Source organism: Asterias rubens, chromosome 2 (genome assembly GCF_902459465.1).
Source record: "Asterias rubens chromosome 2, eAstRub1.3, whole genome shotgun sequence".
Taxonomy (NCBI): domain Eukaryota; kingdom Metazoa; phylum Echinodermata; class Asteroidea; order Forcipulatida; family Asteriidae; genus Asterias; species Asterias rubens.
The window spans coordinates 3625481-3648589 of NC_047063.1; the positions used below are offsets into that span (position 1 = coordinate 3625481).

Sequence of the window (23109 nt, forward strand, 5' to 3'; positions counted from 1 at the left end):
GTTAAATACCATAACATTGGCACATTCTTCTTCAGTTTGGACAACAAAAAGAGGTTAAAGATTGGAGAATCCGGGTATCGATCCCGGTACCTCTCACATGCTAAGCGAGCGCTCTACCACTTGAGCTAATCCCCCATGTCACAGTCACAAATAATTTGCATAAAATGGGAGTTTCTTTTTTGAATTTTAAGTACAAAAAGACATAAAGATTGGAGAATCCGGGTATCGATCCCGGTACCTCTCACATGCAAAGCGAGCGCTCTACCACTTGAGCTAATCCCCAATGTTATAGTCACAAATAACTTGCATAAAATGGGAACTTTCTTCTTCTTCTGTTTGGACAACAAAAAGAGGTTAAAGATTGGAGAATCCGGGTATCGATCCCGGTACCTCTCACATGCTATAAGCGTGCGCTCTACCACTTGAGCTAATCCCCATGTTATAGTGACAAATAATTTGCATAAAATGGGAACTTTCTTTTTTGAACTTTAAAAACAAAAAAACGTAAAGATTTGAGAATCCGGGTATCGATCCCGGTACCTCTCACATGCAAAGCGAGCGCTCTACCACTTGAGCTAATCCCCCATGTTATAGTCACAAATAATTTGCATAAAATGGGAACTTTCTTTTTGGAATTTTAAAAACAAAAAGACGTAAAGATTGGAGAATCCGGGTATCGATCCCGGTACCTCTCACATGCAAAGCGAGCGCTCTACCACTTGAGCTAATCCCCCATGTTATAGTCACAAATAGTTTGCATAAAATGGGAACTTTCTTTTTTGAATTTTAAAAACTAAAAGACGTAAAGATTGGAGAATCCGGGTGTCGATCCCGGTACCTCTCACATGCTAAGCGAGCGCTCTACCACTTGAGCTAATCCCCCATATTGTTATAGTCACAAATAATTTGCATAAAATGGGAACTTTCTTTTTGGAATTTTAAAAACAAAAAGACATAAAGATTGGAGAATCCGGGTATCGATCCCGGTACCTCTCACATGCAAAGCGAGCGCTCTACCACTTGAGCTAATCCCCCATGTTATAGTCACAAATAATTTGCATAAAATGGGAACTTTCTTCTTCTTCTGTTTGGACAACAAAAAGAGGTTAAAGATTGGAGAATGCAGGTATCGATCCCGGTACCTCTCACGTGCTATAAGCGTGCGCTCTACCACTTAAGCTAATCCCCCATGTTATAGTCACAAATAATTTGCATAAAATGGGAACTTTCTTTTTTGAATTTTAAAAACAAAAAGACGTAAAGATTGGAGAATCCGGGTATCGATCCCGGTACCTCTCACATGCAAAGCGAGCGCTCCACCACTTGAGCTAATCCCCCATGTTTATAGTCACAAATAGTTTGCATAAAATGGGAACTTTCTTTTTTGAATTTTAAAAACAAAAAGACGTAAAGATTGGAGAATCCGGGTATCGATCCCGGTACCTCTCACATGCAAAGCGAGCGCTCTACCACTTGAGCTAATCCCCCATGTTATAGTCACAAATAACTTGCATAAAATGGGAACTTTCTTTTTTGAATTTTAAAAACAAAAAGACGTAAAGATTGGAGAATCCGGGTATCGATCCCGGTACCTCTCACATGCTAAGCGAGCGCTCTACCACTTGAGCTAATCCCCCATATGGTTATAGTCACAAATAATTTGCATAAAATGGGAACTTTCTTCTTCTTCTGTTTAGACAACAAAAAGAGGTTAAAGATTGGAGAATCCGGGTATCGATCCCGGTACCTCTCACATGCTAAGCGAGCGCTCTACCACTTGAGCTAATCCCCCATGTCACAGTCACAAATAATTTGTACAAAATGGGAGTTTCTTTTTTGAATTTTAAGTACAAAAAGACATAAAGATTGGAGAATCCGGGTATCGATCCCGGTACCTCTCACATGCAAAGCGAGCGCTCTACCACTTGAGCTAATCCCCCATGTTATAGTCACAAATAACTTGCATAAAATGGGAACTTTCTTCTTCTTCTGTTTGGACAACAAAAAGAGGTTAAAGATTGGAGAATCCGGGTATCGATCCCGGTACCTCTCACATGCTATAAGCGTGCGCTCTACCACTTGAGCTAATCCCCCATATTGTTATAGTCACAAATAATTTGCATTAAATGGGAACTTTCTTTTTGGAATTTTAAAAACAAAAAGACATAAAGATTGGAGAATCCGGGTATCGATCCCGGTACCTCTCACATGCAAAGCGAGCGCTCTACCACTTGAGCTAATCCCCCATGTTATAGTCACAAATAATTTGCATAAAATGGGAACTTTCTTCTTCTTCTGTTTGGACAACAAAAAGAGGTTAAAGATTGGAGAATGCAGGTATCGATCCCGGTACCTCTCACGTGCTATAAGCGTGCGCTCTACCACTTAAGCTAATCCCCCATGTTATAGTCACAAATAATTTGCATAAAATGGGAACTTTCTTTTTTGAACTTTAAACACAAAAAGACGTAAAGATTGGAGAATCCGGGTATCGATCCCGGTACCTCTCACATGCAAAGCGAGCGCTCTACCACTTGAGCTAATCCCCCATGTTATAGTCACAAATAATTTGCATAAAATGGGAACTTTCTTTTTTGAATTTTAAAAACAAAAAGACGTAAAGATTGGAGAATCCGGGTATCGATCCCGGTACCTCTCACATGCAAAGCGAGCGCTCCACCACTTGAGCTAATCCCCCATGTTATAGTCACAAATAGTTTGCATAAAATGGGAACTTTCTTTTTTGAATTTTAAAAACAAAAAGACGTAAAGATTGGAGAATCCGGGTATCGATCCCGGTACCTCTCACATGCAAAGCGAGCGCTCTACCACTTGAGCTAATCCCCCATGTTATAGTCACAAATAACTTGCATAAAATGGGAACTTTCTTTTTTGAATTTTAAAAACAAAAAGACGTAAAGATTGGAGAATCCGGGTATCGATCCCGGTACCTCTCACATGCTATGCGAGCGCTCTACCACTTGAGCTAATCCCCCATATGGTTATAGTCACAAATAATTTGCATAAAATGGGAACTTTCTTCTTCTTCTGTTTAGACAACAAAAAGAGGTTAAAGATTGGAGAATCCGGGTATCGATCCCGGTACCTCTCACATGCTAAGCGAGCGCTCTACCACTTGAGCTAATCCCCCATGTTACAGTCACAAATAATTTGCATAAAATGGGAACTTTCTTTTTTGAATTTTAAGTACAAAAAGACATAAAGATTGGAGAATCCGGGTATCGATCCCGGTACCTCTCACATGCAAAGCGAGCGCTCTACCACTTGAGCTAATCCCCCATGTTATAGTCACAAATAACTTGCATAAAATGGGAACTTTCTTTTTTGAATTTTAAAACAAAAAGACGTAAAGATTGGAGAATCCGGGTATCGATCCCGGTACCTCTCACATGCTAAGCGAGCGCTCTACCACTTGAGCTAATCCCCCATATGGTTATAGTCACAAATAATTTGCATAAAATGGGAACTTTCTTCTTCTTCTGTTTAGACAACAAAAAGACATAAAGATTGGAGAATCCGGGTATCGATCCCGGTACCTCTCACATGCTAAGCGAGCGCTCTACCACTTGAGCTAATCCCCCATGTTACAGTCACAAATAATTTGCATAAAAATGGGAACTTTCTTCTTCTTCTGTTTGGACAACAAAAAGAGGTTAAAGATTGGAGAATCCGGGTATCGATCCCGGTACCTCTCACATGCTAAGCGAGCGCTCTACCACTTGAGCTAATCCCCCATATGTTATAGTCACAAATAATTTGCATAAATGGGAACTTTCTTTTTGGAATTTTAAAAACAAAAAGACATAAAGATTGGAGAATCCGGGTATCGATCCCGGTACCTCTCACATGCTAAGCGAGCGCTCTACCACTTGAGCTAATCCCCCATGTTATAGTCACAAATAATTTGCATAAAATGGGAACTTTCTTCTTCTTCTGTTTGGACAACAAAAAGAGGTTAAAGATTGGAGAATCCGGGTATCGATCCCGGTACCTCTCACATGCTAAGCGAGCGCTCTACCACTTAAGCTAATCCCCCATGTTATAGTCACAAATAATTTGCATAAAATGGGAACTTTCTTTTTGATTCATTAAAACAAAAAGACGTAAAGATTGGAGAATCCGGGTATCGATCCCGGTACCTCTCACATGCAAAGCGAGCGCTCTACCACTTGAGCTAATCCCCCATGTTATAGTCACAAATAATTTGCATAAAATGGGAACTTTCTTTTTTGAATTTTAAAAACAAAAAGACGTAAAGATTGGAGAATCCGGGTATCGATCCCGGTACCTCTCACATGCAAAGCGAGCGCTCTACCACTTGAGCTAATCCCCCATGTTATAGTCACAAATAGTTTGCATAAAATGGGAACTTTCTTTTTTGAATTTTAAAAACAAAAAGACGTAAAGATTGGAGAATCCGGGTATCGATCCCGGTACCTCTCACATGCAAAGCGAGCGCTCTACCACTTGAGCTAATCCCCCATGTTATAGTCACAAATAACTTGCATAAAATGGGAACTTTCTTTTTTGAATTTTAAAAACAAAAAGACGTAAAGATTGGAGAATCCGGGTATCGATCCCGGTACCTCTCACATGCTAAGCGAGCGCTCTACCACTTGAGCTAATCCCCCATATGGTTATAGTCACAAATAATTTGCATAAAATGGGAACTTTCTTCTTCTTCTGTTTAGACAACAAAAAGAGGTTAAAGATTGGAGAATCCGGGTATCGATCCCGGTACCTCTCACATGCTAAGCGAGCGCTCTACCACTTGAGCTAATCCCCCATGTTATAAGCACAAATAATTTGCATAAAATGGGAGTTTCTTTTTTGAATTTTAAGTACAAAAAGACATAAAGATTGGAGAATCCGGGTATCGATCCCGGTACCTCTCACATGCTAAGCGAGCGCTCTACCACTTGAGCTAATCCCCCATGTTATAGTCACAAATAACTTGCATAAAATGGGAACTTTCTTCTTCTTCTGTTTGGACAACAAAAAGAGGTTAAAGATTGGAGAATCCGGGTATCGATCCCGGTACCTCTCACATGCTAAGCGAGCGCTCTACCACTTGAGCTAATCCCCCATATGTTATAGTCACAAATAATTTGCATAAAATGGGAACTTTCTTTTTGAATTTTAAAAACAAAAAGACGTAAAGATTGGAGAATCCGGGTATCGATCCCGGTACCTCTCACATGCTAAGCGAGCGCTCTACCACTTGAGCTAATCCCCCATGTTATAGTCACAAATAATTTGCATAAAATGGGAACTTTCTTCTTCTTCTGTTTGGACAACAAAAGAGGTTAAAGATTGGAGAATCCGGGTATCGATCCCGGTACCTCTCACATGCTAAGCGAGCGCTCTACCACTTGAGCTAATCCCCATGTTATAATCACAAATAATTTGCATAAAATGGGAACTTTCTTTTTGATCTTTAAAACAAAAAGACGTAAAGATTGGAGAATCCGGGTATCGATCCCGGTACCTCTCACATGCTAAGCGAGCGCTCTACCACTTGAGCTAATCCCCCATGTTATAGTCACAAATAATTTGCATAAAATGGGAACTTTCTTTTTTGAATTTTAAACAACAAAAGACGGTAAAGATTGGAGAATCCGGGTATCGATCCCGGTACCTCTCACATGCAAAGCGAGCGCTCTACCACTTGAGCTAATCCCCCATGTTATAGTCACAAATAGTTTGCATAAAATGGGAACTTTCTTTTTGAATTTTAAAAACAAAAAGACGTAAAGATTGGAGAATCCGGGTATCGATCCCGGTACCTCTCACATGCTAAGCGAGCGCTCTACCACTTGAGCTAATCCCCCATGTTATAGTCACAAATAATTTGCATAAAATGGGAACTTTCTTTTTGGAATTTTAAAAACAAAAGACATAAGGTTAAAGATTGGAGAATCCGGGTATCGATCCCAGTACCTCTCACATGCTAAGCGAGCGCTCTACCACTTGAGCTAATCCCCATGTTATAATCACAAATAATTTGCATAAAATGGGTAGTTTCTTTCTTGAATTTCCAAAAAAAAAAGACTTAAAGATTGGAGAATCCGGGTATCGATCCCGGTACCTCTCACATGCAAAGCGAGCGCTCTAACCACTTGAGCTAATCCCCATGTTATAATCACAATTTGCATAAAATGGGAACTTTCTTTCTTGAATTTTAAAAACAAAAAGACGTAAAGATTGGAGAATCCGGGTATCGATCCCGGTACCTCTCACATGCTAAGCGAGCGCTCTACCACTTGAGCTAATCCCCCATGTTATAGGCACAAATAGTTTGCATAAAATGGGAACTTTCTTTTTTTAATTTTAAAAACAAAAAGACGTAAAGATTGGAGAATCCGGGTATCGATCCCGGTACCTCTCACATGCTAAGCGAGCGCTCTACCACTTGAGCTAATCCCCCATGTTATAGTCACAAATAATTTGCATAAAATGGGAACTTTCTTCTTCTTCTGTTTGGACAACAAAAAGAGGTTAAAGATTGGAGAATCCGGGTATCGATCCCGGTACCTCTCACATGCAAAGCGAGCGCTCTACCACTTGAGCTAATCCCCCATGTTATAGTCACAAATAGTTTGCATAAAATGGGAACTTTCCTTTTTGAATTTTAAAAACAAAAAGACGTAAAGATTGGAGAATCCGGGTATCGATCCCGGTACCTCTCACATGCTAAGCGAGCGCTCTACCACTTGAGCTAATCCCCCATGTTATAGTCACAAATAATTTGCATAAAATGGGAACTTTCTTCTTCTCTGTTTGGACAACAATAAGAGGTAAAGATTGGAGAATCCGGGTATCGATCCCGGTACCTCTCACATGCTAAGCGAGCGCTCTACCACTTGAGCTAATCCCCCATGTTATAGTCACAAATAATTTGCATAAAATGGGAACTTTCTTTTTTGAATTTTAAAAACAAAAAGAGGTTAAAGATTGGAGAATCCGGGTATCGATCCCGGTACCTCTCACATGCTAAGCGAGCGCTCTACCACTTGAGCTAATCCCCCATGTTATAGTCACAAATAATTTGCATAAAATGGGAACTTTCTTCTTCTTCTGTTTGGACAACAAAAGAGGTTAAAGATTGGAGAATCCGGGTATCGATCCCGGTACCTCTCACATGCTAAGCGAGCGCTCTACCACTTGAGCTAATCCCCCATGTTATAATCACAAATAATTTGCATAAAATGGGAACTTTCTTTCTTGAATTTTTAAAACAAAAAGAGGTTAAAGATTGGAGAATCCGGGTATCGATCCCGGTACCTCTCACATGCTAAGCGAGCGCTCTACCACTTGAGCTAATCCCCCATGTTATAATCACAAATAATTTGCATAAAATGGGAACTTTCTTTTTGATTCATTTGGACAACAAATAGAGGTTAAAGATTGGAGAATCCGGGTATCGATCCCGGTACCTCTCACATGCTAAGCGAGCGCTCTACCACTTGAGCTAATCCCCATGTTATAATCACAAATAATTTGCATAAAATGGGAAGTTTCTTTCTTGAATTTTAAAAACAAAAAGACGTAAAGATTGGAGAATCCGGGTATCGATCCCGGTACCTCTCACATGCTAAGCGAGCGCTCTACCACTTGAGCTAATCCCCCATGTTATAGGCACAAATAGTTTGCATAAAATGGGAACTTTCTGTTTTGAATTTTAAAAACAAAAAGACGTAAAGATTGGAGAATCCGGGTATCGATCCCGGTACCTCTCACATGCTAAGCGAGCGCTCTACCACTTGAGCTAATCCCCCATGTTATAAGCACAAATAATTTGCATAAAATGGGAACTTTCTTTTTTGATTTATTAAAACAAAAAGAGGTTAAAGATTGGAGAATCCGGGTATCGATCCCGGTACCTCTCACATGCTAAGCGAGCGCTCTACCACTTGAGCTAATCCCCCATGTTATAAGCACAATCAATTTGCATAAAATGGGAACTTTCTCTTTGATTTATTAAAACAAAAAGAGGTTAAAGATTGGAGAATCCGGGTATCGATCCCGGTACCTCTCACATGCTAAGCGAGCGCTCTACCACTTGAGCTAATCCCCCATGTTATAATCACAAATAATTTGCATAAAATGGGAACTTTCTTTTTGATTCATTAAAACAAAAAGAGGTTAAAGATTGGAGAATCCGGGTATCGATCCAAGTACCTCTCACATGCTAAGCGAGCGCTCTACCACTTGAGCTAATCCCCCATTGTTTAATCACAAATAATTTGCATAAAATGGGAACTTTCTTTTTGATTCATTAAAACAAAAAGAGGTTAAAGATTGGAGAATCCGGGTATCGATCCCGGTACCTCTCACATGCAAAGCGAGCGCTCTACCACTTGAGCTAATCCCCCATGTTATAGTCACAAATAGTTTGTATAAAATGGGAACTTTCCTTTTTGAATTTTAAAAACAAAAAGACGTAAAGATTGGAGAATCCGGTATCGATCCCTGTACCTCTCACATGCTAAGCGAGCGCTCTACCACTTGAGCTAATCCCCCATGTTATAGTCACAAATAATTTGCATAAACTGGGAACTTTCTTCTTCTCTGTTTGGACAACAATAAGAGGGTAAAGATTGGAGAATCCGGTATCGATCCCGGTACCTCTCACATGCTAAGCGAGCGCTCTGCCACTTGAGCTAATCCCCCATGTTATAGTCACAAATAATTTGCATAAAATGGGAACTTTCTTCTTCTTCTGTTTGGACAACAAAAAGAGTTTAACGATTGGAGAATCCGGGTACTGATCCCGGTACCTCTCACATGCTAAGCGAGCGCTCTACCACTTGAGCTAATCCCCCATGTTATAAGCACAAATAATTTGCATAAAATAGGAACTTTCTTCTTCTTCTGTTTGGACAACAAAAAGAGGTTAAATATTGGAGAATCCGGGTATCGATCCCGGTACCTCTCACATGCTAAGCGAGCGCTCTACCACTTGAGCTAATCCCCCATGTTATAAGCTCAATCAATTTGCATAAAATGGGCACTTTCTCTTTGATTTATTAAAACAAAAAGAGGTTAAAAGTTGGAGAATCCGGGTATCGATCCCGGTACCTCTCACATGCTAAGCGAGCGCTCTACCACTTGAGCTAATCCCCCATGTTAAAGCACAATCAATTTGCATAAAATTGGCACTTTCTCTTTGATTTATTAAAACAAAAAGAGGTTAAAAATTGAAGATCCGGGTATCGATCCCGGTACCTCTCACATGCTAAGCGAGTGCTCTACCACTTGAGCTTATCCCCCATGTTATAATCACAAATAATTTGCATAAAATGGGAACTTTCTTTTTGATTCATTAAAACAAAAAGAGGTTAAAGATTGGAGAATCCGGGTATCGATCCAAGTACCTCTCACATGCTAAGCGAGCGCTCTACTACTTGAGCTAATCCCCCATTTTTTAATCACAAATAATGTGCATAAAATGGGAACTTTCTTTTTGATTCATTAAAACAAAAAGAGGTTAAAGATTGGAGAATCCGGGTATCGATTCCGGTACCTCTCACATGCAAAGCGAGCGCTCTACCACTTGAGCTAATCCCCCATGTTATAGTCACAAATAGTTTGTATAAAATGGGAACTTTCCTTTTTGAATTTTAAAAACAAAAAGACGTAAAGATTGGAGAATCCGGTATCGATCCCTGTACCTCTCACATGCTAAGCGAGCGCTCTACCACTTGAGCTAATCCCCCATGTTATAGTCACAAATAATTTGCATAAACTGGGAACTTTCTTCTTCTCTGTTTGGACAACAATAAGAGGGTAAAGATTGGAGAATCCGGTATCGATCCCGGTACCTCTCACATGCTAAGCGAGCGCTCTGCCACTTGAGCTAATCCCCCATGTTATAGTCACAAATAATTTGCATAAAATGGGAACTTTCTTCTTCTTCTGTTTGGACAACAAAAAGAGGTTAACGATTGGAGAATCCGGGTACTGATCCCGGTACCTCTCACACGCTAAGCGAGCGCTCTACCACTTGAGCTAATCCCCCATGTTATAAGCACAAATAATTTGCATAAAATAGGAACTTTCTTCTTCTTCTGTTTGGACAACAAATAGAGGTTAAATATTGGAGAATCCGGGTATCGATCCCGGTACCTCTCACATGCTAAGCGAGCGCTCTACCACTTGAGCTAATCCCCCATGTTATAGGCACAAATAGTTTGCATAAAATGGGAACTTTCTTTTTTGAATTTTAAAAACAAAAAGACGTAAAGATTGGAGAATCCGGGTATCGATCCCGGTACCTCTCACATGCTAAGCGAGCGCTCTACCACTTGAGCTAATCCCCCATGTTATAAGCACAATCAATTTGCATAAAATGGGCACTTTCTCTTTGATTTATTAAAACAAAAAGAGGTTAAAAATTTGAGAATCCGGGTATCGATCCCGGTACCTCTCACATGCTAAGCGAGCGCTCTAACACTTGAGCTAATCCCCCATGTTATAATCACAAATAATTTGCATAAAATGGGAACTTTCTTCTTCTTCTGTTTGGACAACAAAAAGAGGTTAAAGATTGGAGAATCCGGGTATCGATCCCGGTACCTCTCACATGCAAAGCGAGCGCTCTACCACTTGAGCTAATCCCCCATGTTAAAGCACAATCAATTTGCATAAAATTGGCACTTTCTCTTTGATTCATTAAAACAAAAAGAGGTTAAAATTGAAGATCCGGGTATCGATCCCGGTACCTCTCACATGCTAAGCGAGCGCTCTACCACTTGAGCTAATCCCCCATGTTATAATCACAAATAATTTGCATAAAATGGGAACTTTCTTTTTGATTCATTAAAACAAAAAGAGGTTAAAGATTGGAGAATCCGGGTATCGATCCAAGTACCTCTCACATGCTAAGCGAGCGCTCTACCACTTGAGCTAATCCCCCATTTTTTTATCACAAATAATGTGCATAAAATGGGAACTTTCTTTTTGATTCATTAAAACAAAAAGAGGTTAAAGATTGGAGAATCCGGGTATCGATTCCGGTACCTCTCACATGCAAAGCGAGCGCTCTACCACTTGAGCTAATCCCCCATGTTATAGTCACAAATAGTTTGTATAAAATGGGAACTTTCCTTTTTGAATTTTAAAAACAAAAAGACGTAAAGATTGGAGAATCCGGTATCGATCCCGGTACCTCTCACATGCTAAGCGAGCGCTCTACCACTTGAGCTAATCCCCCATGTTATAGTCACAAATAATTTGTATAAACTGGGAACTTTCTTCTTCTCTGTTTGGACAACAATAAGAGGGTAAAGATTGGAGAATCCGGTATCGATCCCGGTACCTCTCACATGCTAAGCGAGCGCTCTGCCACTTGAGCTAATCCCCCATGTTATAGTCACAAATAATATGCATAAAATGGGAACTTTCGTCTTCTTTTGTTTGGACAACAAAAAGAGGTTAACGATTGGAGAATCCGGGTACCGATCCCGGTACCTCTCACACGCTAAGCGAGCGCTCTACCACTTGAGCTAATCCCCCATGTTATAAGCACAAATAATTTGCATAAAATAGGAACTTTCTTCTTCTTCTCTTTGGACAACAAATAGAGGTTAAAGATTGGAGAATCCGGGTATCGATCCCGGTACCTCTCACATGCTAAGCGAGCGCTCTACCACTTGAGCTAATCCCCCATGTTATAGGCACAAATAGTTTGCATAAAATGGGAACTTTCTTTTTTGAATTTTAAAAACAAAAAGACGTAAAGATTGGAGAATCCGGGTATCGATCCCGGTACCTCTCACATGCTAAGCGAGCGCTCTACCACTTGAGCTAATCCCCCATGTTATAAGCACAATCAATTTGCATAAAATGGGCACTTTCTCTTTGATTTATTAAAACAAAAAGAGGTTAAAAATTGGAGAATCCGGGTATCGATCCCGGTACCTCTCACATGCTAAGCGAGCGCTCTACCACTTGAGCTAATCCCCCATGTTATAATCACAAATAATTTGCATAAAATGGGAACTTTCTTCTTCTTCTGTTTGGACAACAAAAAGAGGTTAAAGATTGGAGAATCCGGGTATCGATCCCGGTACCTCTCACATGCAAAGCGAGCGCTCTACCACTTGAGCTAATCCCCCATGTTATAAGCACAATCAATTTGCATAAAATGGGCACTTTCTCTTTGATTTATTAAAACAAAAAGAGGTTAAAAATTGGAGAATCCGGGTATCGATCCCGGTACCTCTCACATGCTAAGCGAGCGCTCTACCACTTGAGCTAATCCCCCATGTTATAATCACAAATAATTTGCATAAAATGGGAACTTTCTTTTTGATTCATTAAAACAAAAAGAGGTTAAAGATTGGAGAATCCGGGTATCGATCCAAGTACCTCTCACATGCTAAGCGAGCGCTCTACCACTTGAGCTAATCCCCCATGTTCCTGCGTGTCCTATATATGGCTAAGTTTCCCACAAACTTTGTACTCAAAATAATTTCCTTTTGGAGCACAATTTTGTAATTCCTCCTTGTCTTCCCTTTTTTGTTTTGTCTTTTGTCTCCATGGGGTACCGAAATTCATCACATGTTCATGATACACAAAAGTAGTCAACAACTGCAATCAGGGACCCCCACCCCACCCCAATCACTACCAATGCAAAGGGGTATACATGTTCGTGTTCAACACAAATTCCAGGTAAACACAATGTGATCATTACTCCCTTCTCAAATGAGCTAATTGTTCATAAATGCAATGTAAAACAGCATCGCCAGGCGTTGGTAATAAAGCGGTTTATATTCAATCTTCCCCTGTCATCATTTTTTAATTTAGCAGTCCATGTTTGCACTTCTCCGTGTTACTGGGTTGTTTTTTTTAGACACGAACGAAGTGTTGACTTTGGCGAAATTGTTCTTTTCACGGCGGCCGGCCACAGTCGCGAAACAATCGAATACATATCATATATAGGTACGGTATCAAAGGACGTCCTCGGTCTTCTGGCTCCCAAAATTCCGCTGCTCACATCCGGCTGTTACAACTGAAGGTGACTATACAACATAATATCTATCTGAGTTATTTAAATTTCATTTGGTATTTTGACATCATGTCGAATTGCCACATCAGAGAATCAATGATGGTTTAATTATTAGAAACCAACTATTGAATAATTTACAAGAACCTGTGGTTAAAAGGTAAAATATCGTCTGTTATACAACTGAAGCTATAAACTGAAATAGTATTATTATCTGAATATCTAAGTTTCATTAAAAGAGTATTTTGCCTTCGTGAGGAATCGATCATAGCAATGTAGGTAAAATATCGTCTGTTATACAACTGAAGCTATAAACTGAAATAGTATTAATATCTGAAATATCTAAGTTTCATTAAAAGAGTATCTTGCCTTCGTGAGGAATCGATCATAGCAATGTAGATTTGCCACATAAGAGAATCGATGATGGTTTAATTTGATTAGAAACAACTTTTGAATATTTTGTAAAAGGTGAAGAGGAGTTGATTTCATATACAGGGACACTTTTAGTGAAAGCGAAAGATGGACCATGATCAAGTGAATATACTGTGATCGATATGTAGCACAGGCTCTCTGTAGAGAAGAAGGAAAGCAGTGTGTTGAAAGTATGGGGACATTTGGGGGATACCAAAGCACGGTAGGTGATATGCTATGGATGGTATTGAATGGTCTGACAGTAGGAGGGTTGACTGTTTATGTATGTAGATGCATTCAACTAATGATATCATTATTATGGCAGACTTATCTTTATTCATGTAAAGGGTCTATCCCCTTGACTTGATTCGAGTCTCATTCTCTTGTGAGAGGTCACTAAGCATATCGTGCCAACTAATCCCGCATCAGTGCGCGCTCGCCGTCAAAATGCGGGTTGGGGAATGCTGAGCATCACAAAACATTAGTTTTCTGGGGATCGGGATGTCACGGGATTGGGACTTGAGTAAAGTCTAACTATTCCAAATAATTTCCTATGCTTTAAAACACTGTTTTCACCCATGAGTAAATGGGTACAGGTGAGGCATCATGTGACCATAATGTGTGCAAATTTCGGCGGCTATCGGCATTACATGCTGCATGCAAGGATTACGGGTATGGTTTTACGAACGTCTACGGACCCGAAATTAGAACAGGGGTAAAAATGCTGTTAGGAGATTTGAGATGCCAACTTGGTTCGGAAAGCGCATGGTATGCGATTTGACTGAACAAAAACTACAGTCCGAGTTTGAGAAATTGTAAGTAGAATGTCAGTATGAATTTACCAAAGCAGTGCTCATCTGTGAAACTGGAGTAGGGTACGAGACAATGAGGTGACGTCCCGAACCAATTTGAGAAATGAGCATAGGGTTAGGATACTATGTCTCTTCTTCTTTTTCTTCTTCTTTATTAGATGATGAAGGACCGTCGTATAATGGAATGTATTACTCAATTCAGCTGGATGATGATTTCGTGGGTGCTGTTGTTGCTCGTGAGTCAAGTCCTTTATTCCAAACTTACAGAAGAATTTTTGCAACGTTTTACTTGATGTTAATCAGATGATGAGATCTTGTAAATAGATTTAGGCATGGGTAATGTGCTTAGGGTTAAAGTCAGGGTTACGGTATGTGGGCAAGGGCTTTTTTATGGTAAAAGGTTTGGAGTGCTCGAATGACGGGCAGTAAACAATGTCAGTAAAGTTTCTCAGTTGGAAATTTTGGGGGATAAAAACGTATACATATATATACATTTTTCTTCTTACCCGTATGCACCGATGTCTATACTTTTCCAAAACTACATTCAAAGTGAAATGATTTTCAAAAATGCATTATCGAAAGCTTCTGTACTTCTAAATAAGTAAGTTTTATTTGCATTAATTTTAAGGATGACTTCCAAACGTGAACCGTTCCTATATAGTTGACATTTTTCTCCTTTCCTCCTACACCCCAACCACCACTCCTCCAACTACACCCATTTATTTCCTCCCAAAGTGTTCTATCCAAACGTAGCCAGTAGCGAGGTATGTTACATCCATCAGTCAACCGTCCGACAGGGTGTGGTCAAGTGGGTTGCACCCCCGGACCCATGCAGTTGTAAGGAGACTCGCGTCGGGGGGTTGAACACCGTGGAAGAGCCTGAACCACCCAACGGCTTTCTCAATGATGTGCTCTTCACTCGCAACGAAGAGAAGTTGAGGGCGTGGTTTGGATGTCCTAGCATAGAAGGTAAATGTGACAATGTGCAAATAATAGCTACCCAACAAAAACAGTATCTTTGAATTCCTTTGACACTATTTAGTTCACAATTCATGCTTATTATACAACCTTGGTAACTTGGCTATAGGTCATATCCTTTCAAAAGGACACGGTTTCTATCTAAGTGTTGGCCCAATTTGTTGTTCTTTCGTCTTCTTTATTATATAACTGCGATGTAATTTTATTACAGTTCCTACAACTGCTGCAGTCACACCCACTGCTGCAATTCCTACAACTGCTGCAGTCACACCCACTGCTGCAGTCCCTACCACTGTTGCAGTCCCTACTGCTGCTGCCACTGCTGCAGTCCCTACAACTGCTGCAGTCACACCCACGGCTGCAGTTCCTACAACTGCTGCAGTCACACCCACTGCTGCAGTCCCTACAACTGCTGCAGTCCCTACTGCTGCTGCCACTGCTGCAGTCCCTACAACTGCTGCAATCACACCCACTGCTGCAGTTCCTATAACTGCTGCAGTCACACCCACTGCTGCAGTTCCTACAACTGCTGCAGTCACACCCACTGCTGCAGTCCCTACAACTGCTGCAGTCACACCCACTGCTGCAGTCCCTACCACCGATGCTGCTCTTTGGCTGACCGACTGTGCAGACATCCTCAGCAATGGAACCGACGATAGCGGGCTGTACACCGTCTACCCTCACGGCACTGCCCCTGGGGTGACCGTCTACTGCGACATGGATACAGGTGTCGGCGGTTGGATAGTAAGTAAACACAGTAACTATCAAACTAAGAATATTGTGGGTGTGTTCTCTCACTTTGTGTGTTTTGAATGGTTGTTCATGAAGCGAAAAGCGACGCATACAAAAACTTATTTGATTGATTATACCCTATTCTTAAAACTGCGAATGTTCTTGTTCTTGTTAGGTATTCCAGCGGCGGCATGATGGGTCCGTGGATTTCTACCGCGATTGGCTCACATACAGGTAGGCAAATACGGATCAGAATAAGTGTGAACTTTAATTACAGTGAAGTACAATTTCATGCCAAGAATCCGGACTTTTGATTTTTTCCGGTTGAAAAAAAAAACACCGGGCGGGTGGAAAATGTACGCCGTGGCAGACGGCAGGAAATCGGCTGCACGCGGTCCCGGCTCCTTCCTCGGACTTTGGTCAAAAGATGGCCCAAATAACGGCTGAGTCCTCTTACCGTATTAATTTAGTGGGAATGGTTAACTTCAGAAAACGGAGAGAAGTATTTCAACACTTATGTTACACAGTCTTTCTCACTACACGGAATTTTAAATATATTTTGCAATAATTATTCCAATAGAAATGGGTTCGGGAATATGTCTGGTGAGTTTTGGCTCGGCAACAATAACCTACGACGTCTGACCGGAACGAACAAGTGGGAGCTGAGGGTGGATTTAGTTGCTTGGGACGGCACCCAGGCTTACAGCAGGTACGGATCCTTTGAGGTTAGAGGCGACGAGTACACACTACTGGTAGCTGACAAGAAACCGGGAGGAGGAGCAGGTACGAGGTTTCTTGTTTACCAACATAACCTTGGTATCACCGGTGTGGCAGGAGATTATTTCAAACTGTAAACAAACTTCATCTGATAGGGCCCTCTTTTGAACCATCCTCCTTCGGCCATGCTAATTTCAAGTATGGGGACAGAATCTCCGGCAATGAGATTCTGTCTGGCTATGAGATTCTGTCCGGCTATGAGATTCTGTCGACCGAGATCCTATGTGACCCATCCCCCCCCCCGCCCCATATATACGGCGAAATGTGTACATATTTGCTCATAGTCCCCTCTTTCGAATCATCCTCCTTCAGCCTATGTTCGTTTTCCGTGTGGGGACAGAATCCGGCGAACAGAATTCACAGGGACACCGGCAACACCAAGCCACAATAGGTCTGATCTGACCCGGTGTCCATGGACATCTGTCCCCCGGACATTCTGTCCTCTATTGGAAATTAACATGGGTTGAGCATAGAGTAAGGGGGTAAGGGGGGTTGATTCAAAAGGGGTGTTGTCAGAAGAAGTTTTGGTTGTATGCGGCCAGGGCTTCATTCAACCGAGAGCGCGGAAGCCGAATCCAAAGCCGAAGCCGTGATTTCGACAAGGGTCTAAGATGACCATTTCCTTCTTGTCTACTTTTCTTATTAGGTGACTCTTTGAAGCATCATAACGGGAGCGATTTCTCTACTCGGGATCGGGACAACGACGGTTACCACGCAGGTTCTTGCGCCAAAGGGTCCCAGGGAGCTTGGTGGTACTCCTCATCGTGCGGTTCGAGTCGTCTGAATGGACCGTACAGGGAGCATGCCGATACCGTGCCGGGGGACGGATATGGTATCATTTGGACGACATTCAAAGGTGTCGATCCACTGAAGGAATGTGAAATGAAAATCCGGCAATTGCCATAAGTTTTGTTTTCTTCTACATTTTTGGTCGACAATTTGACTGTAATTATAGGTCTGTGTTGCACAATTATTTTTGTGAATTAATAAGGAACACAACTTTACTTTTACTCGTATCACAAACACATTAATGTAAGGGAGCAGATCCGAAAATCATATCGCGGATCATTCTTGTTATTTGACATAAGAATCTTGAGCTGTTAAGTCACTGTGTAATAAGGCTCAGGGAAAATGGATTTGCAGATCTCTTGAATGAATGGTTTATTGTCGGAATCTGTAAATACAAATGAGAACGTAGGGGGCGCTACGCAAAACAGGAGTTAACCAAAATTAAACGGGGTGTTCTTTGTGTACACCTGACCGTAGCACATTATAACATTTGATTGTTAACCCGACTGTACATTTTTCTGGAACTGAAATACTCTGTTCATTTATGTTGTCAAACCATAATAAATTTAATTATCTATTCTAAGATGGCCTGAAAATACACTATTGTCAGTCAACACTTATTCTGCCCTGCATTATTTGCTTACTTTAATCCTTTTCGGCGTACGGCGTGTGCCATCTCCATCTCCGTTAGGAAGCTCATTTTGGGGAAAGAGGTACATTATTTTATGTAGCCCGTTTGTTATCTCATCGCCTTGCCTTGGGTCAAGGCATGCAGGCGCTGGGGTCAAGCGAAGGGACGGGGGAGTCGGGGGGGGGGGTCTGCTCAGTTTCGTGCTTTTCGATAGAGAAATCTGTTTTTCCAAACCGAATCAAAAAAAGGAATCCTTAAAGGCAGTGGACACTATTGGTAATTACTAAAAATAATTATCAGCATAAAACCTTACTTGGTAACGAGTAATGGGGAGAGGTTGATAGTATAAAACAGTTTAGAATTTGAGGTCTCGAAATCAAGTATCTAAAAGCACACAACTTCGTGTGACAAGGGTGTTTTTGGTTTCATAGTTATCTCGCAACTCTGACGACCAATCGGGCTCAAATTTTCACAGGTTTGTTATTTTATGCATATGTTGAGGTACACCAACTGTGAAGACTAGTCTTTGACAATTACCAATAGTGTCTGCTGTCTTTAAATAAACCGACATAAACATTTTTGAGGATGGCAATTCTAATGTGCAGAAGAAAACACACACAATCTCATGGGGACAGAACTCCCGCCACACCGGCAAGTTGCTGACAATAGTTGACACTCTTTGAAAAACAAAGTGTTTTCCCCCACAAGAAAATTGAGAATAATTATTCGAACGCCTACTCTTTCTGACTGACACTCGACATGCTGTAAGTGTTGAGAGATACCGCTCATCTTATATACCGCCCTCTTTTGACAACTGCAGTGTATCATGCAACTTCTCATGTACTAAAGCATTACTACACTGAACATGACCAAACGAGTTCTAAAACAAGTCAAGTAGTCATTGCCTCTTTCCTTTGAGTCTCAATCTAATGAACCCATAACTATATGAACCCTTTTAGTATTTTCAAAGCATTAAATGCGGCTAGTTTGCCTCTAAAAAGTATGGCCTATCAAAAATATCATGACAAAAAACATCCCCAGAAAACTTCAAGCAAACAAACGAAAGCGCACACTACTTGGATATCGTAGTCACCCACAACACCAACACTGGTTACCAAACGACTTACTTGCTACTACTTTAAAATTAGCAGGAGACCAGCTATGCGCTATGCTTTAATGTGCTTATAGTTGTACAGTAGTTTATTAATAGTTCAGCATGTGACGATCGTGAGGATATTTGCATAACGCATTCTGAATTAGCCAATCAGTAGAAGGTTGTCACAGCTGCTGACCAATCGCAAGCCCTAAAACGGTTCCCTCAAAATGTTCGCAGACGACATTTACCGCATTCCGCGTAGGTTGTGAAGGGGTCGGTATCCCTTCGCACCATGGAAAATAGGTTTGTTTTATTTTTTTCTCAATAGAAAAATTCAATCAAACATACAATTTGTCCTCCTTAAGCCATAGAGAGAATAATTTACAAGCATTATATAAGTTTCATCGGACAAAAGGTGCAATTTGAAGACATTTTCGGTGACCGCGCAAGGATAACAATCCAGTGTGAATTGCCCCTTGGAAGAAAAAAATGCAAAAGTGACACTCTACAACCTTATGCACTTTTTCAGAAGCAGTGAGATTTTAATGAACTGAATGAATTAAAATTCTGCGAGAATTTGTTCACTTGAATCTCTTTCTCTCAAGTGAAGTGTCGTTTTTATTCTTATACATTGACCGGGAAACGTTTGCTGATGGAGCTGGTGTCTTTTTCATCTTAGCGGAGAACAATATTTCCGGGAAAATGTCCACTGAACATTTCTCACGGGACGCAAGCTTTACCTTGGAAAGTTACGGGCGTGAAATGCTTTTGGAGTGTGGACTCATATGAACACGGCGGACGATTTCGGTGAGTTTTAAAGAGTTGTAAACAGCGAGTGAATTACAAAAATGCCAGAAAGAAACCAGAGGATTTCGGGTATGTATGTCTATAGTATTAGTACATGCCAAGGGAGCATTTAATTACTACTGAGAATTATTCTTAAAACTACTTTATCATGTAAATGTGACTGTGCTGTGGTAATTTCGGCACAAACAAATTCCCAACCCTTGCCGGGTCTGTATGTACCCTTCTTCAACATGTCACGAAAATGTGCACTTTTAAACAATTCAATCTGTGTCAGTGTATATAATATCAATCATTAGTGGTCTAGACCTGTAAATAGCTGAAGTTAATCTGATTAAACAGGAATTGGCTGCAATTGTAGGAGGCTCGCTTTCAATACAAGTTGTATAACTTTATCTTGTGTGCGAAACACCTGCCTCATTCAATTGTGTTGATACTGAGTAGAGGTCAATGACCCACGAATGTGTGAACGCATATTGCGCATCTCAGACTTCAACACCAAGATTGATTGGAAATGTACGGTCGTTCAAGAGACTGTAGGATTTCAAAGACTGAAAAGAGGAACTAAAAAACAATACGCCTCCTCGTTTTTCCTCTGCATATTCTCCTCAATATTCAACTGATAGAGTGGAAATAAACTGAACTGAACTGAACTGATTGAACCTGATATGAAAAACTTTGAGACTTTACAGTTTGAAATGGTGCAAACATCCAAAACAAACATCAACAACAAGTACAACACATCCCACATTACAGAACCAAAACAAACAACAGACATAAAAAACTGCTGAACAACTTAACTAGGTTTGAAATTAATGGTAAATACCTTCAATATCATAAGTTTTTTTAAGCAGTTAAATTTAGTGTAAGGTTTTATCACAGGAAGATGATGGATGAAGTGAAACTGTTTGAGTGAATGGAAGTATGGATGAGTTGTGTACATCATACAGATGTACAATTGTGTGGCAAGGTTCTTATTATTCTGTTGGCATACTTTTTTATCCTCTGTATTGGATGTATGCCAAACACTCACTGTAAGATCTGTATTGTTTGTCTTGTCTCTTCTTTTATGTTGGCCTTATTGAGGAACCCTTGTAATCCTCAAATAAAATTGGTCAATACAAATAATATCCACTGGAGCTGTTGTCATGGATGTTGCCATGTTGAACTTGGCCTCACAGAAGATGTGTTTACTAAAAGCAGGTAAAGGCTGCTGATGGAGTAACACAAAAACAATTAAATTGAACTTATTATTTTGGTCTGTGGTAATACCATGTGTCTACTGGGTGATATTCTTTTGAGAACTTGTCCCGCTTTTATGCTCTATATTCTACTCAATTAAATTAAAATAAGGTCATAGAGATATAATCTCACCTGTGTTAGGACCATGTTAAACTTGATATGAATATCAAGTGTGTCTAATTTTTCCCTGTCCCTGCCTATATTGGCTCATCTGAGGAATTCTTAATCTTTATAACAAGTCAATACAAATAATGTACCCTCTTATTTAGACCTGTTGTGGTGTTTACACAATGCGTGATGTGTTAACAGTAACTAGTAATTTCACAGAGATATAATCTCACTTGTGTTAGGGTTTTGAGAAATCTTGGGTTGTAGGTTTTAATCTTTATGGTTCTCAGAATTCATTGTTGATGAGTTATAGGTTTTAATCTTTGCATCAAGTGTCTAATCTCTTCCTGCTATTGACTCATCTGATGAATGCTTAAGCCCCATAATTGGTCAATACAACAGACTTTTCTTCATTATAGATGCAGCTGTTGTCATGTTTAACTTTGTGGTCTCTTTAGCAAATGTATTTTCTATTCCTTCATAATTAAAATTAGTTAGGTCATGAGATATATACTCACTTAAATCATTGTTGATGAGTTGTAGGTTTTAATCCTTGTAGCATGTATTTGCTAATCTCTTCCTGCCTACTTTACTCATCGGAGGATTCCTCAATCCTCATAATTGGTCAATACAAATAATATTATCCTCTCAATTAGAGCTGTAAAGTTTTTATACACTTTGTGGTCTCCATCAGGTAAATTCAGAGAAAATCTCACTTGTGCTCTAAATCTAAGGGTTCGATAGCTTAGTTTTTGTATCAAGTGTATCTGATGTCTTCCTGCTGTTGGCTCATCTGAGGAATCCTTAATCCTCATTACAAATAATCTCTCAATGGATAGTGCTGTGGTTATGTTAAATGTTCGCGGTGTCCCTAGAAGGTGTGTTTGTTAATCATTTTAATATAATTAAAGGGAAATTTGTACGGTCATGAGATGTTCTTAGAAATCATTGTTGATGAGTTGTAAAGTTTTAATCTTTGTATTTGTCTGATCTCTTCCTATCTATATTGGCTTATCTGAGGAATTCTTAATCCTTATAGTTTGGTCAATACAATTATCTCTACTTTCTTCAGAAGACGATCAGAGCATACTGATCGAAACGTAACGTTGAAACCAACTGTGCTTTTCAGAACCACCCAAACTCATTTAGAGACAGTCATAACATGGTGTTACCGCAAAGCCTTTCCATACAATTAGTCTCCTCTTATTGAATTTATGGTCTCCATTGAAGATGTGTATGTTAGTAATTTCATACATATGTAATCTCATTTGTGTTAGGGTTTTGAGAAATCATTGGTTTATATGGGTTGAAGGTCTTAATCGTTAGGATTCTGGGAAATTATGGTTGATTAATTTTAGGTTTGAATCTTTGTATCACATGTATCTGATCTCTTCATGCCATTGGCTCACTGAGGAACCCTTAATCCTCATAATTGGTCAATACAAATAACATCCTCTAATTTAGAGCAGTTAGTGTTTAAAAATCTTGTGGATTCCATTTCAGGTCATGGAAATATAATCTCATTTGTGTTTAATAGGGCTGTTAATAAATAATGGTTGATAGTTGTAGGTTTTAATCATTGCATCATATGGTGATCTCTCTGCCTATTGGCTCATCTTGTTATGGTGTAATAATGTTGTTTGTACATCATGTTTATTAAACATGTTATCTGTCACTTTATTTGGCCACCTGGGATTTC

The 23109-nt window shown here is 40.1% G+C and overlaps 1 protein-coding gene and 58 non-coding genes across 59 annotated transcripts; 1 reads left to right on the forward strand and 58 right to left on the reverse strand.

Moving 5' to 3' along the window:
• Positions 1-62: 62 nt before the first annotated feature.
• Trnaa-agc lies at positions 63-135 on the reverse strand. The gene has a single exon. It is a non-coding gene; the product is annotated as a tRNA-Ala (tRNA).
• Positions 136-210: 75 nt separating this feature from the next.
• On the reverse strand, positions 211-283 carry Trnaa-ugc. The gene has a single exon. It is a non-coding gene; the product is annotated as a tRNA-Ala (tRNA).
• Positions 284-512: 229 nt separating this feature from the next.
• On the reverse strand, positions 513-585 carry Trnaa-ugc. The gene has a single exon. It is a non-coding gene; the product is annotated as a tRNA-Ala (tRNA).
• Positions 586-661: 76 nt separating this feature from the next.
• Trnaa-ugc lies at positions 662-734 on the reverse strand. The gene has a single exon. It is a non-coding gene; the product is annotated as a tRNA-Ala (tRNA).
• A 76-nt stretch (positions 735-810) lies between these two features.
• Positions 811-883, reverse strand: Trnaa-agc. Its single transcript has one exon. It is a non-coding gene; the product is annotated as a tRNA-Ala (tRNA).
• Positions 884-962: 79 nt separating this feature from the next.
• Trnaa-ugc lies at positions 963-1035 on the reverse strand. The gene has a single exon. It is a non-coding gene; the product is annotated as a tRNA-Ala (tRNA).
• Positions 1036-1415: 380 nt separating this feature from the next.
• Positions 1416-1488, reverse strand: Trnaa-ugc. Its single transcript has one exon. It is a non-coding gene; the product is annotated as a tRNA-Ala (tRNA).
• Positions 1489-1564: 76 nt separating this feature from the next.
• Trnaa-agc lies at positions 1565-1637 on the reverse strand. Its single transcript has one exon. It is a non-coding gene; the product is annotated as a tRNA-Ala (tRNA).
• An 82-nt stretch (positions 1638-1719) lies between these two features.
• Positions 1720-1792, reverse strand: Trnaa-agc. Its single transcript has one exon. It is a non-coding gene; the product is annotated as a tRNA-Ala (tRNA).
• A 75-nt stretch (positions 1793-1867) lies between these two features.
• Positions 1868-1940, reverse strand: Trnaa-ugc. The gene has a single exon. It is a non-coding gene; the product is annotated as a tRNA-Ala (tRNA).
• A 233-nt stretch (positions 1941-2173) lies between these two features.
• Trnaa-ugc lies at positions 2174-2246 on the reverse strand. Its single transcript has one exon. It is a non-coding gene; the product is annotated as a tRNA-Ala (tRNA).
• Positions 2247-2476: 230 nt separating this feature from the next.
• Trnaa-ugc lies at positions 2477-2549 on the reverse strand. Its single transcript has one exon. It is a non-coding gene; the product is annotated as a tRNA-Ala (tRNA).
• Positions 2550-2774: 225 nt separating this feature from the next.
• Positions 2775-2847, reverse strand: Trnaa-ugc. Its single transcript has one exon. It is a non-coding gene; the product is annotated as a tRNA-Ala (tRNA).
• Positions 2848-2923: 76 nt separating this feature from the next.
• Trnaa-agc lies at positions 2924-2996 on the reverse strand. The gene has a single exon. It is a non-coding gene; the product is annotated as a tRNA-Ala (tRNA).
• Positions 2997-3078: 82 nt separating this feature from the next.
• Positions 3079-3151, reverse strand: Trnaa-agc. Its single transcript has one exon. It is a non-coding gene; the product is annotated as a tRNA-Ala (tRNA).
• A 76-nt stretch (positions 3152-3227) lies between these two features.
• Positions 3228-3300, reverse strand: Trnaa-ugc. Its single transcript has one exon. It is a non-coding gene; the product is annotated as a tRNA-Ala (tRNA).
• A 75-nt stretch (positions 3301-3375) lies between these two features.
• On the reverse strand, positions 3376-3448 carry Trnaa-agc. The gene has a single exon. It is a non-coding gene; the product is annotated as a tRNA-Ala (tRNA).
• An 81-nt stretch (positions 3449-3529) lies between these two features.
• On the reverse strand, positions 3530-3602 carry Trnaa-agc. The gene has a single exon. It is a non-coding gene; the product is annotated as a tRNA-Ala (tRNA).
• An 80-nt stretch (positions 3603-3682) lies between these two features.
• Positions 3683-3755, reverse strand: Trnaa-agc. The gene has a single exon. It is a non-coding gene; the product is annotated as a tRNA-Ala (tRNA).
• A 77-nt stretch (positions 3756-3832) lies between these two features.
• On the reverse strand, positions 3833-3905 carry Trnaa-agc. Its single transcript has one exon. It is a non-coding gene; the product is annotated as a tRNA-Ala (tRNA).
• A 79-nt stretch (positions 3906-3984) lies between these two features.
• On the reverse strand, positions 3985-4057 carry Trnaa-agc. The gene has a single exon. It is a non-coding gene; the product is annotated as a tRNA-Ala (tRNA).
• A 75-nt stretch (positions 4058-4132) lies between these two features.
• Trnaa-ugc lies at positions 4133-4205 on the reverse strand. The gene has a single exon. It is a non-coding gene; the product is annotated as a tRNA-Ala (tRNA).
• Positions 4206-4281: 76 nt separating this feature from the next.
• On the reverse strand, positions 4282-4354 carry Trnaa-ugc. Its single transcript has one exon. It is a non-coding gene; the product is annotated as a tRNA-Ala (tRNA).
• A 76-nt stretch (positions 4355-4430) lies between these two features.
• Trnaa-ugc lies at positions 4431-4503 on the reverse strand. The gene has a single exon. It is a non-coding gene; the product is annotated as a tRNA-Ala (tRNA).
• A 76-nt stretch (positions 4504-4579) lies between these two features.
• Positions 4580-4652, reverse strand: Trnaa-agc. The gene has a single exon. It is a non-coding gene; the product is annotated as a tRNA-Ala (tRNA).
• An 82-nt stretch (positions 4653-4734) lies between these two features.
• On the reverse strand, positions 4735-4807 carry Trnaa-agc. Its single transcript has one exon. It is a non-coding gene; the product is annotated as a tRNA-Ala (tRNA).
• A 75-nt stretch (positions 4808-4882) lies between these two features.
• Positions 4883-4955, reverse strand: Trnaa-agc. Its single transcript has one exon. It is a non-coding gene; the product is annotated as a tRNA-Ala (tRNA).
• Positions 4956-5034: 79 nt separating this feature from the next.
• Positions 5035-5107, reverse strand: Trnaa-agc. The gene has a single exon. It is a non-coding gene; the product is annotated as a tRNA-Ala (tRNA).
• Positions 5108-5184: 77 nt separating this feature from the next.
• Trnaa-agc lies at positions 5185-5257 on the reverse strand. Its single transcript has one exon. It is a non-coding gene; the product is annotated as a tRNA-Ala (tRNA).
• A 78-nt stretch (positions 5258-5335) lies between these two features.
• On the reverse strand, positions 5336-5408 carry Trnaa-agc. The gene has a single exon. It is a non-coding gene; the product is annotated as a tRNA-Ala (tRNA).
• Positions 5409-5481: 73 nt separating this feature from the next.
• Positions 5482-5554, reverse strand: Trnaa-agc. The gene has a single exon. It is a non-coding gene; the product is annotated as a tRNA-Ala (tRNA).
• Positions 5555-5631: 77 nt separating this feature from the next.
• Trnaa-ugc lies at positions 5632-5704 on the reverse strand. Its single transcript has one exon. It is a non-coding gene; the product is annotated as a tRNA-Ala (tRNA).
• Positions 5705-5779: 75 nt separating this feature from the next.
• Positions 5780-5852, reverse strand: Trnaa-agc. Its single transcript has one exon. It is a non-coding gene; the product is annotated as a tRNA-Ala (tRNA).
• Positions 5853-6081: 229 nt separating this feature from the next.
• Positions 6082-6155, reverse strand: Trnaa-ugc. Its single transcript has one exon. It is a non-coding gene; the product is annotated as a tRNA-Ala (tRNA).
• Positions 6156-6226: 71 nt separating this feature from the next.
• Trnaa-agc lies at positions 6227-6299 on the reverse strand. Its single transcript has one exon. It is a non-coding gene; the product is annotated as a tRNA-Ala (tRNA).
• Positions 6300-6375: 76 nt separating this feature from the next.
• Trnaa-agc lies at positions 6376-6448 on the reverse strand. Its single transcript has one exon. It is a non-coding gene; the product is annotated as a tRNA-Ala (tRNA).
• A 79-nt stretch (positions 6449-6527) lies between these two features.
• Positions 6528-6600, reverse strand: Trnaa-ugc. The gene has a single exon. It is a non-coding gene; the product is annotated as a tRNA-Ala (tRNA).
• A 76-nt stretch (positions 6601-6676) lies between these two features.
• On the reverse strand, positions 6677-6749 carry Trnaa-agc. The gene has a single exon. It is a non-coding gene; the product is annotated as a tRNA-Ala (tRNA).
• Positions 6750-6826: 77 nt separating this feature from the next.
• Positions 6827-6899, reverse strand: Trnaa-agc. Its single transcript has one exon. It is a non-coding gene; the product is annotated as a tRNA-Ala (tRNA).
• Positions 6900-6976: 77 nt separating this feature from the next.
• Positions 6977-7049, reverse strand: Trnaa-agc. The gene has a single exon. It is a non-coding gene; the product is annotated as a tRNA-Ala (tRNA).
• A 78-nt stretch (positions 7050-7127) lies between these two features.
• Trnaa-agc lies at positions 7128-7200 on the reverse strand. The gene has a single exon. It is a non-coding gene; the product is annotated as a tRNA-Ala (tRNA).
• Positions 7201-7277: 77 nt separating this feature from the next.
• Trnaa-agc lies at positions 7278-7350 on the reverse strand. The gene has a single exon. It is a non-coding gene; the product is annotated as a tRNA-Ala (tRNA).
• Positions 7351-7429: 79 nt separating this feature from the next.
• Trnaa-agc lies at positions 7430-7502 on the reverse strand. The gene has a single exon. It is a non-coding gene; the product is annotated as a tRNA-Ala (tRNA).
• Positions 7503-7577: 75 nt separating this feature from the next.
• On the reverse strand, positions 7578-7650 carry Trnaa-agc. Its single transcript has one exon. It is a non-coding gene; the product is annotated as a tRNA-Ala (tRNA).
• Positions 7651-7726: 76 nt separating this feature from the next.
• Trnaa-agc lies at positions 7727-7799 on the reverse strand. The gene has a single exon. It is a non-coding gene; the product is annotated as a tRNA-Ala (tRNA).
• Positions 7800-7876: 77 nt separating this feature from the next.
• Trnaa-agc lies at positions 7877-7949 on the reverse strand. Its single transcript has one exon. It is a non-coding gene; the product is annotated as a tRNA-Ala (tRNA).
• Positions 7950-8025: 76 nt separating this feature from the next.
• Trnaa-agc lies at positions 8026-8098 on the reverse strand. The gene has a single exon. It is a non-coding gene; the product is annotated as a tRNA-Ala (tRNA).
• A 225-nt stretch (positions 8099-8323) lies between these two features.
• On the reverse strand, positions 8324-8396 carry Trnaa-ugc. Its single transcript has one exon. It is a non-coding gene; the product is annotated as a tRNA-Ala (tRNA).
• A 529-nt stretch (positions 8397-8925) lies between these two features.
• Trnaa-agc lies at positions 8926-8998 on the reverse strand. Its single transcript has one exon. It is a non-coding gene; the product is annotated as a tRNA-Ala (tRNA).
• Positions 8999-9074: 76 nt separating this feature from the next.
• Positions 9075-9147, reverse strand: Trnaa-agc. The gene has a single exon. It is a non-coding gene; the product is annotated as a tRNA-Ala (tRNA).
• Positions 9148-10121: 974 nt separating this feature from the next.
• Trnaa-agc lies at positions 10122-10194 on the reverse strand. The gene has a single exon. It is a non-coding gene; the product is annotated as a tRNA-Ala (tRNA).
• Positions 10195-10270: 76 nt separating this feature from the next.
• Trnaa-agc lies at positions 10271-10343 on the reverse strand. The gene has a single exon. It is a non-coding gene; the product is annotated as a tRNA-Ala (tRNA).
• A 228-nt stretch (positions 10344-10571) lies between these two features.
• On the reverse strand, positions 10572-10644 carry Trnaa-ugc. The gene has a single exon. It is a non-coding gene; the product is annotated as a tRNA-Ala (tRNA).
• Positions 10645-11617: 973 nt separating this feature from the next.
• On the reverse strand, positions 11618-11690 carry Trnaa-agc. The gene has a single exon. It is a non-coding gene; the product is annotated as a tRNA-Ala (tRNA).
• A 76-nt stretch (positions 11691-11766) lies between these two features.
• Trnaa-agc lies at positions 11767-11839 on the reverse strand. The gene has a single exon. It is a non-coding gene; the product is annotated as a tRNA-Ala (tRNA).
• A 76-nt stretch (positions 11840-11915) lies between these two features.
• Trnaa-agc lies at positions 11916-11988 on the reverse strand. Its single transcript has one exon. It is a non-coding gene; the product is annotated as a tRNA-Ala (tRNA).
• Positions 11989-12067: 79 nt separating this feature from the next.
• On the reverse strand, positions 12068-12140 carry Trnaa-ugc. The gene has a single exon. It is a non-coding gene; the product is annotated as a tRNA-Ala (tRNA).
• Positions 12141-12216: 76 nt separating this feature from the next.
• On the reverse strand, positions 12217-12289 carry Trnaa-agc. Its single transcript has one exon. It is a non-coding gene; the product is annotated as a tRNA-Ala (tRNA).
• A 1738-nt stretch (positions 12290-14027) lies between these two features.
• LOC117307398 (angiopoietin-related protein 2-like) lies at positions 14028-17646 on the forward strand. The gene is made up of 7 exons (XM_033792138.1): positions 14028-14037; positions 14412-14489; positions 14989-15222; positions 15443-15975; positions 16139-16197; positions 16544-16746; positions 17387-17646. Exons 1-7 carry the CDS (start codon positions 14028-14030, stop codon positions 17644-17646), a joined length of 1377 nt encoding a protein of 458 aa, XP_033648029.1.
• Positions 17647-23109: the final 5463 nt, after the last annotated feature.